This window comes from Silurus meridionalis, chromosome 16, assembly GCF_014805685.1.
Source record: "Silurus meridionalis isolate SWU-2019-XX chromosome 16, ASM1480568v1, whole genome shotgun sequence".
Lineage (NCBI taxonomy): Eukaryota > Metazoa > Chordata > Actinopteri > Siluriformes > Siluridae > Silurus > Silurus meridionalis.
Genome location: NC_060899.1, coordinates 11,626,335 through 11,639,398, shown reverse-complemented (window position 1 = coordinate 11,639,398; position 13,064 = coordinate 11,626,335). Strand labels below are relative to the sequence as shown.

At 37.3% G+C, this 13,064-nt stretch overlaps 1 protein-coding gene across 3 annotated transcripts in view; it reads left to right on the top strand.

The window, feature by feature from the left end:
• The window catches only part of LOC124398623 (formin-H), a 42,252-nt gene that overhangs the window by 4,917 nt on the left and 24,271 nt on the right, over positions 1-13,064 (top strand). For all 3 annotated transcript variants that reach the window (XM_046868817.1, XM_046868816.1, XM_046868818.1), the window contains exons 5-8: positions 9-160; positions 1,202-1,396; positions 1,527-2,073; positions 3,861-4,017. In XM_046868817.1, coding sequence (XP_046724773.1) covers positions 9-160; positions 1,202-1,396; positions 1,527-2,073; positions 3,861-4,017 — 1,051 coding nt within the window. The remainder of the gene's footprint in view (positions 1-8; positions 161-1,201; positions 1,397-1,526; positions 2,074-3,860; positions 4,018-13,064) is intronic.

The following is a 13,064-nucleotide window of genomic DNA, read 5'->3' as shown; positions in this document are numbered from 1 at the left end:
TCCTTTAGATGCTGGAACTGATCAACCAGATAATCTACAGGAATACAGAACCTGAAGATATTTATGCGAAGCCTAAAGAACCACAGGCGTCCCCGAAAGGGCTTCGCAAGGGCCAGCTGCTTCTGCAGCGAGGAGGGCTAGCATCGTTCAAATGGAAGACGTATGGACATGCTTAGCTTCATTAATTCTTTTCTAATTTACCATCGTTAATCAGCTCACTGGCTTCACAGCTTTAGTCACAATAAACAGAAATTAAAATGATGATTGTTTGTTGCTGTACGTAAAAGAAATAAACCCGACCAGCTGGCGATTCTAAAGTATAATAAAGATTATGCAGCAAGGAGAATTCTTTTATTTTCATTTCCGAAAGGCACAGGCGAAGACCACAATTCCAAAAATATACAACTTCCATACACATTTAATAGACTGTGCTCTCTAATAAAACTCTGGGGCTTTTCAGGAATATTTCTGATGCATTTATAGTGAGATGATGTGACTTCTGATGGAAATTCTACAATGATGAAATGCACCAGAACCTATTTAGGTTAAAGCAATGCAGATAAATTTTTTATGCAATCACCACAAAAAGTTTCCAAATAATTTTGGAAATGCTGCAAATATTTTTTACTTCCAAATATTGGGCTATTGTATGTAGATTTTTGGACACACAATACCAGTTCAGTCCATTTCAGTTCAGGTTGAGGGGCAAATACTTCTGCAAAGCACTATAATAGTGAAAATTATAAAAAAAGGATGGCATCTACAATATTTACTGCAGTCAACTACCAGATATAGTTACATGTGTAATAGAAGAGGTGAAAATAGGTCAGGCACATTTCTTTATATAAAGAATTGATTGGGAAATGTGAAATTGATTTGAATACTTTGCGAAGGGAAATCAAAAACATGTGGTATGTACACAAGGAAGTAAACGACTTCTAAAGAAAAACAAGTGTGTTTGTTTTGCTAATGGAAATGAGAGTTTTACAGTGGGTGTGTCGTCAAAGCATGATGTTGAGATGTTAGGAAATGATTGTCTAAAGATATGATATGAATCTGTTGTTAAAGCTTTTGAATGAAATACAGTTTTAGATAAAAAAAATAACAGGTTTGTTGACAATGCTAATTATTTCCTACATATTTATGAGCTGTGAGTGTTCTAGGCTTTTATGTGTTTTTGTATTAATGTTTTGTTACCCAGGTATGAGGCACATCTCCACACAGGGCACCTGACCCTGCTCTCGACAGGACATTGCCGGTATGAGGATGAAGCAGACGAGCCCGTGTCTTCTAACCTTCCAATCATCATTCATTTCTCTGATGGGAATGCCAGTGTAAAGAGCGATTGCACGAGTGATTCTCTATTTGTGCTACTCACTAACAATAATGTGTTGCAGTGAGTTTTATGGATCTTAGATAACATCTTCACAAAGCTTTTCAGTTATTCGGGTCACTTCATGAGATGCTATTAAGTGACATCTGGAAAGCAGAATCTCATTTCTCTGTTTTTTTTTGTTTTTTTTTAGTTTCCGGATTCCAGCAAATGGACAGATGAGTCCAGAGGTCATTAGGAGCGAACGGGACGCTTGGGTTCAAGCTATTGACAGTTTATGTATGGAATGGAAACACAAATCTCAGCATGAGAATGTGTATGAAGAGCTCAGTGAATCTGGCAAGATTTTAGAAACCATTAAAGAGCACCAGTCTGAAAGTGAGAGAGAACCAGAGACTGACAGAGTGCAGAATGATTGTGAATCTGTGTTAGTAAAGCCTTTACCAAGACATCATATGAAAGTACCTGTTCTATTGCCGGGGCCAATAATCGCACCGGTGCAACTTCCTGACCTGAAGCCAGAGCAGGTGCCTGAGATAAGGCAACTATCCATACAAGTAAAAATGCCAGGGCCAGAGCCAGAGCCACAACTCGCAACTGTGACATCAAGTGTGTCTACTTCAGGCCTGACTCCTCCTCCTCCTCCTCCCCTGCCCCCTCCTCTGCCCATAAACAACAAGCCGAAAACACTGACAGAGAGAACCAAGGCCTTTCACTGGGATGTCATTTCACAAGACAAGGTATTTACAGTACTGTGCATAAAGAATATGTAAACACAAGAACACAAAAACCTTTCAAAATGAAATTAAAAGATTCTAAATAGTTTAAAGAATGATATATAGCAGGGGTGTAACAGTACACAAAAGTCACAGTTCAGTACGGACTTCATTTTTTTAAGTCACGCTTCAGTACAGTTAAGGGGGAAGAAATGCAAAACATGAAACTGCTTGTCGTTTTTTTTTTTATTAACGCAGTTTATTATTAACATTTGAGATGATCAACATTGGAACAGTTTACATTTTTAAAACAATAATAAAAAAAAAAAATAAATTAAAAAAAAAAAAAATATATATATATATATATATATATATATATATATATATATATATATATATATATATATTATAATCAATGCAATACACTATTATATTGATTCAATTGAGTAATCAATTAAATTGGTACGAATGAATTTGATTTAATAAAATGTAATAAATAGAAAAATGTAATTAAATAGTTTTCATTCGTTAGACCCCATTTGGGTAACACAGATGTGCATATGTGTTTGTGTGTGTGTGTGTGTGTGTGTGTGTGTGTGTGTGTGTTTTACATTTAATATTTCATTTTCTAACTATGATGTTCTTAACTGTTCTACTTATTTCAGCATACTTTAACAAATGTTCATTCATTCACTCCCTTGATATGTGGAATTGTCAGGATTTTCTCCTTTTAAGAGAAATTCTTGAAACTGTACATAAAACGCTTAAGAATCCATAGCGCTAGTGTTAGCTGCTAGCCACTTTCTGGTTGGCGGCTAACGGTAGCGCTATTGTTTTTTTTAGCGTTTTCATGCATGCGCAAAACAAATCTTATGGAATCGAGTGGCCACAGTGACACTGCGCTAACTCTAGTTTCTTTTTTATACCCCTGACATTCTTGTGTGTGTATTCAAGTTTAATAATAATAATAATAATATTAATAAAAATGGGCTTAAAGTGCAAGGTGGAAACTTTCGGTCCGCCACTTAATACATTCCTGAGGGAACTCAGAGCGTAACTATGTTCCACACGTAAAAAAGATTGCATTCAGTACACGTGTTTACCGAACCCGAAAACCTTGTACCAAAAATTTCGGTATGAATACGTGTACCATTACACCACTAATATATAGTATAAATGTCATTCTTATAATTGGTGTGTAAACTGTATCACACCTCTTAGCTCGACTTTCTTTCAGACCATCAAGGCGGTTTCCTTGGGAACTAGGACTAGAATACCAACAGCAAGTTGCTGCAGTAAACCCCCACACTAGGTAACTTATAAAAGGTCCCCAATACCAACAAACACATCCTCATTCCCATTCTGGTCTTGTCTAAGAGTTTCGATGGATTCAAGATGTTAATTATGCATAGTTCTTGCTTATTTCTTTTGTTAAATCTGAACTATATGTTGGTGCAAAATCATAATTTCAGCATTTGAATCGATTTGTGAAACTGACTCGACGAGAGTGTGACAGCGTCTCTCTTACAGGCTGCTCTTAAAGGGTTATGATCACAAGGTGACTGAATAGAATCAGAATAAAAATTATTCGTAGTCCTGATTACACGCCGGCCACATTTTTGTCGAAAACAGCACTCCATTTCGCACGTTTCCCACCGTGACCTACTGCTTTGCGTCCCCCCCCCCGAGCTCATATATTCAAGGCAGAGTGTGTGAACTGTGATTTGGATCGTTTGTGCCCATGGTTTATTTATTGCAGGTTTCTTGAGGAGAAAATGAAGATATTGACTGCTTTTTTGCTGCTCTTACAGCTTGCAAAGTCATTGTGGGTGCGGGGAAGTCCTCGAGAAATTGAAATCGACACGTCGCGTCTTCATGAGAAGTTCGGCGTCAAAGACTCGGGGCCCCTTTCTAACGTAGAGCCCGTCAGTCAAATCCTGCTGAACGCGAAAGTCGCGCACAACTTCAGTGAGTATCGGAGTTACCACAAACTACACCTTATAACATTGTTGTTTTAGGATCAATTCGATTTAAAAGATATAGTTTAAAGGTGTACATGTTATAGTCCTTCTTTATTAGCAAAAAAAGAATGGGGAAACTGTGATTAAAATGGAAAAATGATATCTCCTTCCTTTAGGAACAATATTTTATTTACAACATTCAAGATTTTGTTGTCATGCTGCTACAGAAAGACACCTGAAACCAGTTGTAAAAAAATATGGTAGGGAGTGATTTGTGGATTCGAACCTAGTAATAAACTCCTAACTCCTGTGATCTAAAAAGGGAAGTTCACAGGGAAGTTCACATTTACAACAATATGTAATGGGGGGGGTTGCGTTAGGAAGGGCATCCAGCGTAAAAACGTGCCAAATCAAACATGCGGATGATCCGCTGTGGCGACCCCTGATGGGAGAAGCCGAAAGAAAGTTTCTTTATAAATGTAAGTTGGCGAATGTGGCAAGGAAAAACTCCCCGAGATGGCATAAGGAAGAAACCTTGAGAGGAACCAGACTCAAGAGGGAACCCATCCTCATCTGGGTTGCACCGAATGTCCATTTATAGCAGATATATATACGATGTTGCGGGGTATGGTGATGGTGATTGTTGTCTGTTATTTTTTTATATCGAGAATGCCAATAATTCGAAAGTCGACGGTATATCCTTATCCTTAAAAATGACCTCATGAAGCTGCATTGAGTCTCTGTCTTTAATTTTTGTCATTACTAATCTCCACAATCGTTTTTCGATTAGTCCTAATGCCTGGAACTTGAGCATTGCCTGTATTGTATTTTTTTTCTCGGTGAGAGAACTTGACTGTGAGGTAAGTATTTGTGTATCTTGCAGAAGCAATCACGGCAGATGTGTTATTGATTCCTCAGGAAGGATTAGGGCAAACGGAACAGCAAAGCAGGCCATTAAACCCAGCATCGGATCACTTAAGGATAACGTCACATCTCACGAAATTCCACTCCAATAACTTTTCAACATATTGTTAAGCGAGAAAGATAAAGACGGGCTTTGAGAGCAAGTCGATAGTTTTTCTGATTACATGTTTGCAGTTGGAAAAAAAAAAAAACAGTAAATTGTTTAAGCCATTTCTTTCATTGGGCTGAATCCTTTCTGGTAGAAGTGGTTTGTAATCAGCATAAAAGCGACTCATGTGCACTCGCATGAATAATTATTTCACACGCCACCGCTCATAACTTTTCAAGTTGGATATTTTTAAAGCTTGTGAGACTTTCTCTAACACAAGCACCTGAATTGCGGTTGTAGTTGTGTATGCTGTATAGGAAGCCTGAATGAGAGGCATTTTAGATTGTAGTCTACATGACTGCCACTAGATGGCATCATATCAACAATGAGTGACAGTTGAACAATATTGCAATATTGGGAAAAAAAAAAAAAGCTTACCTCTGTGGCTTTAAATGATTATATTTTATGGATTCAGGCTGATAGCACTGCAGGAAATACATTGGTATCTTTGGAAAGGGGGCAAATATTAGAGCAGAAATCTTTTCCCTTTGTGAATTTGTGAATGAGTTACCCCCTTTGATCACTAGTAGATGATGGATTGAGGATGTCATTGTATATGCTTCTACACTGCCATTGTGCTTCGAGCAGTTTTATTTTTTTTAAGGAAACCCAGGAAGAAGCTTATTGTAGGATAAAGCAGGCCTGTGAATGTTCTTATTGAATTAAGACAACATGGAGCTTCTGCTATCAAGCACTTCACTGAGTGGGATGACAGGCATAGTCTGCTCTTTTCTTGCATCCCTGCACTGAGCTATGATGTCTGAATTTTAAAAAAAGAAAGAGGAGTCCAAGCAGAGAAATGCTAGGATGTGCATCACTGTACGTCACTTAATATTCACAGTCGTAATCTTCAAAATGTTTTAAAGACCAGCATGAACATTCTCCACCCGCTTTTATTTAGTGAATAAACATTTTTAATGCCTTGCTGCACTTTAAATAGCAAAATGCCCATTTCTGGTTTATTTATTTGCCTCTGAATTAGCTCAAAAACATTGTGCAAGACGATATTATTTGGGAGCTGCTAAGCACTCCCAACCATTAGGGTATAATGTACCAGATTTTAGGATCGCTCGGGCAAAGGCGTAATAGCTTTAAAGTTTTTTTTTTAACGCATCTGCAATGTTTCAGCAGAACAATTACCAGAAGCAAAAGATTTCAACACATTTTCCTGTAATGAGACAGACCCTGACAGTAGCGACATGACAGAAAATCTTACCAGAGGTGCTCTTTTGTAGTTGGATCCAATCCTGGAGAACTTCATTTTTCATCTTCAGTAATCGCTTTCTGTTCTGGTCAGGGTCACGGTGGGTTCGGCGCTAATCCCTGGGAATACACCTTGGATGGTGTATCATAAGGCAGCATGTACACACATTCGGAGCAATATAAAATAGCTAGTCCACTTACTGGCATGTTTTTTGGAGTTTGAAGGAAACTGGAGAACTTATTCGAACACATGGGGGACATATGAAAACCAGAACAGACAGTAACCAGAAACCTGAATTCGACCTCAAAATACAGTCTCATTTTTGAAAGACAGATTGGAAAGATTGGTCACATAATTTACAAATGTTCCTGAAAGCAAAGGTTTGTATTTTACATGCCTGTATTGACACTCTAACATCTGTTTACATAATAATAGAGTTTTGAGCAAATGGCTTTTTTTCAGGAAATGACAAAATTATTGTTTGCAGAAATTGCCCATAAAGTACAGATGGAGCAGACAGTAATTAGGTTGGAAAAAAACAAACAAACAGTGTAGAATTACTTCAGTATGCATCAATAAAATTCCGCTGTGTATTTTAGCAAGTCCCCGTGCACGTCAAACAGAAGGTTATCCTCAGGCATGTCCAGTCTAAAAGAGAGAGCAATAGAATGCATGAGCCGCAAGTCTTTCACCGCCAGTCTGGCGGAAAAACTATGCCAGTGCACACAGCAAAACCAGGAGATGAACATGAAAAATTCACGACACCCTCACTGACCTGTTTGTTAGCCTCTGACAGAGGTTATCCCTCAAGCAATCAGTCTTTCAGCAAAGATGATGTGAGAAGATAAAGATCCCAAAAAGGTTCATAAATGTAAAAAGTCGACCACTATTAACGTAACAGGTGCCAGTCAGCCATATAAGAGAAAAGTTCACATTATTCATCCAGTGTTTGGAGATTATGTGGATTATAAAGTTTTTTTGCTCAGTAATTACGTAAAAATACAGTGGTGGAAATAATTATTTGATCCCCTGCTGATTTTGTAACTGTACCTTCTTACACAAAAATGAACAGTCTAGAATTTTTATGGTTGGTCTATTTGAACAGAAATAAAAGGAATATTAATATTAATATATTAATATATTAATATTATATAAAATATTTTTTGTGTCTTTAATCGAGTGAAATAAGTATTTGATTCCCTGCTAACCAGCAACAATTCCCACAGACCCAAATTAGTCCTGTCCCTTTAAGAAAGATCTCCTAATATCAACTCATTATGTGTATAGAAGACACATGTCACAGAATCAACCTCTTCTATTCAAACCTCTCTACCACTATGGGCAAGACCAAAGAGCTGTCAAAGGATGTCAGGGACAAGATTGTAGACCTGCACAAGGTTGGAATGGGCTACAAAACCATCAGCAAGAAGCTTGGTGAGAAAGAGACCACTGTTGGCATGATAATTAACAAATGGAAGTACAAGATAAGTCAAGATAAGCTCCATGCTAAATCTGAACTCATGGGGTAAGGATGATTCTGAGAAAGGTGAGGGATCAGCCCAGAATTACACAGGAGGAGCTTGTTAATGATCTCAGGGGAACTGGGACCACAGTCACCAAGAAAACCATTGGTAACACACCAAGGTCACTCTGCATAAGAATGCACATGAACAGGCCAATGAGCACCTAAATGATTCAGAGAAGGCTTAGGAGAATGTGATGTGGTCAGATGAAACCAAAATTGTGCTCTTTGACATCAGCTCGACTCGCCGTGTTTGGAGGCAGAGAAATGCAAAATATGACCCCAAGAACACCATCCAAACTTTCAAACATGGAGGAGGAAACATTCTGCTTTGGTGCTGTTTCTCTGCTAAGGGTACAGGAAGACATGAATTCGGCCATGCACTGTAGAATCTTTGGTGAGAACCTCCTGGCCTCAGTCAGAACACAGAACATGGGTCGTAGATGGGTCTTCCAGCATGACAATGACCACAAACATACAGCCAAGGCAACAATCTGATGGTCTTGTAGCCTATTCCAGCCTTGTGCAGGTCTACAATCACTTTGGTCTTGCCCATGCTGGTGGGTGAGAGGTTTTAATAGAAGAGGTTGATTCTGTGACAGGTGTTTTTTGTTCACATAACGAGTTGATATTAGGAGTTCTTTCCCAAAGAGACTGTTTGTTAGCCTCTGACAGAGGTTATCCCTCAAGCAATCAGTCTTTCAGCAAAGATGATGTGAGAAGGTAAAGATCCCAAAAAGGTTCATAAATGTAAAAAGTCGATCAGTATTAACGTAACAGGTGCCAGTCAGCCATATAAGAGAAAAGTTCACATTATTCATCCAGTGTTTGGGGATTATGTGGATTATAAAGTTTTTTTGCTCAGTAATTACGTAAAAATACAGTGGTGGAAATAATTATTTGATCCCCTGCTGATTTTGTAACTGTACCTTCTTACAAAGAAATGAACAGTCTAGAATTTTTATGGTTGGTCTATTTGAACAGAAATAGAAAGAATATTAATATCAATATATTATTATAATAATATTATATAAAATATTTTTTGTGTCTTTAATCGAGTGAAATAAGTATTTGATTCCCTGCTAACCAGCAACAATTCCCACAGACCCAAATTAGTCCTGTCCCTTTAAGAAAGATCTCCTAATATCAACTCATTATGTGTATAGAAGACACATGTCACAGAATCAACCTCTTCTATTCAAACCTCTCTACCACTATGGGCAAGACCAAAGAGCTGTCAAAGGATGTCAGGGACAAGATTGTAGACCTGCACAAGGTTGGAATGGGCTACAAGACCATCAGCAAGAAGCTTGGTGAGAAAGAGACCACTGTTGGCACGATAATTAACAAATGGAAGTACAAGATAAGTCAAGATAAGCTCCATGCTAAATCTGAACTCATGGGGTAAGGATGATTCTGAGAAAGGTGAGGGATCAGCCCAGAATTACACAGGAGGAGCTTGTTAATTATCTCAGGGGAACTGGGTCGTAGATGGGTCTTCCAGCATGACAATAACCACAAACATACAGCCAAGGCAACAATCTGATGGTCTTGTAGCCTATTCCAGCCTTGTGCAGGTCTACTTTGGTCTTTACCATGCTGGTGGAGAGGTTTTAATAGAAGAGGTTGATTCTGTGACAGGTGTTTTTTGTTCACATAACGAGTTGATATTAGGAGTTCTTTCCCAAAGGGACAGGACTAATTTGGGTCTGTGGGAGTCATAATTCTTGCTAATTTGGTTGCTAATAATGTTTTTTTTTTTTATTGATTTTTTAATATTCTGTCTCTCTTTCTTAGAATAAACCTACCATAAAAATTCTAGACTGTTCATTTCTTTGTAAGGGGGTAAACTTACTGTAGCTAATGATAAAGATCATTAGATAATGTGATAATTTAATGCAGAAGAATTCAACTGATATACATCTTGTGTCTTACTTATAAAGCAAATTGTATCAGGGCAGATTTAAAGGTACATATATATATATATATATATATATATATATATATATATATATATATATATATATATATATATATATATATATATATATATATATTCAGATTCAGACTAGAAAGTGAAAATGAAGATAATTACTAAATGATAAATCAAGCAATGTTAATAAACAATAATATATTCATCTTTGCTTTAAGTGCTAACTAGCCTTCAGATGGATCCTGTCATCATGTTTAATTCTGTTGAAGTCATAATATGAAAGCTCTACTACAAAACAAGGACAGACTCAATAATGGGTATTCTCCTACTTAAAAGTACTATATTGCTCATTCACATTTGCCTTAGGTAAACTGTACAGACTAGAATCAACTGTTCTGACACAGATGGCAATGTGAAAAACATACAGATTGTAACATAAATAGATTTGAGTATTTCCACTGGATTGTTAGATTATTTGTCAATGGAAACTTTTTATTTTTTTAAAGCACTAGTATGGTGAGACGACAGTTCAATGTGAAGTAACCTTGTGCTGTAGGCAGTTAGAGTTTCTTCTATTGTTGTTGGAATTCTGTAGGATGTTCTCTAAATGCAGTCCCTTCTGAAACTATTGGAATGGCAATTCTTTTTATTTTTGTGTAAACTGATCATATTTGTGTTTGACTTTTTTTTCCAATGTATATGTATTAAATGGCATAGAATATAGCACATATTGTATTAGACCATCCAAATTATATGTCCTAAACTACTGTTTAACCAATAAATAGCTCTGAATATCTACTTTTGGTTTTAATCTTCACAAGATCACAAAACCACTCAGCAGAACGCATCAGAATGCCAAATTTGAATTCATAGAAGTACAGATATGACCCACAAAGGCTAATCTCTTCCAGAGAGATGGAAAGGCCAAAATGTGGAGGATAAAAGGATCAGCTCATGATCCAAAACATACAAGCTCATCTGTGAAACATGGTGGAGGTAGTGTCATGGCTTGGTCTTGCATGGCTGCTTTTGGAATGGGCTCACTAATCATTATTGATGATAGTAGCAGCAGAATGATTTTAGGAACGTTTCGTCTGCCAATTTACTGAGAGAGGCTTCCAAATTAATTGAGAGGAAATTTAGCATGCATCAAGACTGTGATCCAACATACACTGCCAACTCAACAAAGGACTTTATCAAGAGGTTTAGACTGGCCAAGTCAATCACCAGACCTTAACCCAATTGAGAATGCATTTCATCTACTGAAGTGTAGAGTGAAAGGAGAAACTGCTTGAAACAAACAACAGAAAAAGCCTGAACAAGCAGAAGAAAAGAAGAAACCAACAATGTGGGGATGGCACAGAAATGATGCAGTTATTGCAAGAAAGGGATATGCAACCAAATATTAAGTTCTCTGTATTTTAACCTACTTCATATCTGTTCCTAAACTTTTGCTCAGCAAAAACTTGGGTGGTCTTATACAACAGGTTACAACAGGTTCTGTTTTACATTGTTTAATTCATCCAGCTGTAATTTAAAGCTGAAATCTCATATATCTTATGATTTATATATGTTTCATATTTATATATTGTTCTCAAACCCAAATGTCTTCAGTCTACAGCAAAAAAAAAAAAATATATATATATAGTTGGCTTTGCTATTCCAATAATTTTTAAGGGATGTTGCATTGAAGGAACATGCAGGTAAACGGTAAACTTTAAGTTTAAAGGTTGCTTTTTGTGGAGGAACGCCAGAGTGTTTTTGAGAACTAGTGGGGTTTCTCTAGTGGTTGTTTCTTTATAAATCACAAAGAACAAATTTGACACATTATAATCATTACACAATTTGGGTAATGGATGAAAGAACTCAGCTTTGCTGATTTGGTCTTACTTTTCAACCCGAGTCACAAAGGTAGCCAACTGGATTTTCAGTTGCCGATCCATGTTTACTTAGTGATTCCTAATATTTTAGATGGCCACGGTAGTTTTCTTTGTCCAGACAACATATCAAAGTTGCCACATGGGTTCCTACCTATTTCTAATACCAAATGAATCTTACTCAGAAGTCTGATATTGTTCTCTGAAGATACCAGACTTCGCCAGGTTCTGCACAAATCTCTGGAAGTGATGCTACACATCAAATTGTGTTTATTGAGAAAATAGCATCTCTCGACTATGCCTGTTCAAATTTCATCCCTTGCCCAATAGACAGTGGGCAGCATCTATTTTTGTATGGCAAGTTTACATATAAAAAAATCCACCATGAATAGCCTTTACATTGTGGTTAGAAACTCCACTGCTCCAGCTCCCACTGCTTTTGTTGCTGCCCATTGTATCTCATTTTGTGGGCACTTTTTTATTTACTTTTCAATTCAACTGTGCCACCGTGTTAGAGATAAAACATACACTTAAAGAGTATTGGAATAGACTCATCACTTGCTTGGGTGGACGTACTACAAAATGTGTGAGGTTATTGATTGGGGAAGTCTGAGGAAACAGCTTCAGTTAGCATTAACTTTAGTTTAGAAACCTGATGTAGTGCATTTGCTTCTGCTAAGCTTTGTTCTGATAGAAGGCTATCAGCAATCCCCGCCAAGCTGTGTCTCAAATTTGAAGAAGCAGGAACAGCCACCGAGAGTATATAGGCTCTCTCTCTCTCTCTGTATGTGACCCAGCAATACTAAGCTTTTCCAACTACTATGCCTCCTGCTTTCAGCTGTTACATTTATGTTATACCTGTTGTTGCTGCCTCTTCTTTACTCCAGCATGGTAAAGGTGCAAACTTATCCTGTTCCAAGTGATTCTGTTCCTGCCATGACACCACTGCAAAAGACCTTTTTTCTTCCTAGATGACTCAGCTCTTTTTTTTCCTATTGTAGGTTCAACATATTCTGTTGCATAAGGAACGGTCAGAAGTATCTTTATAGCTTCATGCGTAACTATCAGCATTATGCTGCACGTTGTGGAAGACTCTTGAGATGCTTGTTTAACACTGCCCATCGTCCAACACCTTCAAGGCCTGGCAGAACAAACAGCTCACTGTTCAACCCATTAACTTCACTTGTTTATTCCAGTTGCAGAGTCAAAAGTGGAAAGAATAATTACAATGCCAAGTACTAGAAGTACCTTAACTCAGGGTGTGCATCAATGAACACCTGCATTGGCTTAATTGAATAGTTTTTAATACAACATGGGTATGGACAAATATGGATGCTTTATGCAAATGTATGTTTATTAGTAAAACTATACTCAACATAAAACATGAAGCTAAAATATTCTTGTAAATGTTTTAAAATGATTATGGTGTTTTGAATTACGTAAATC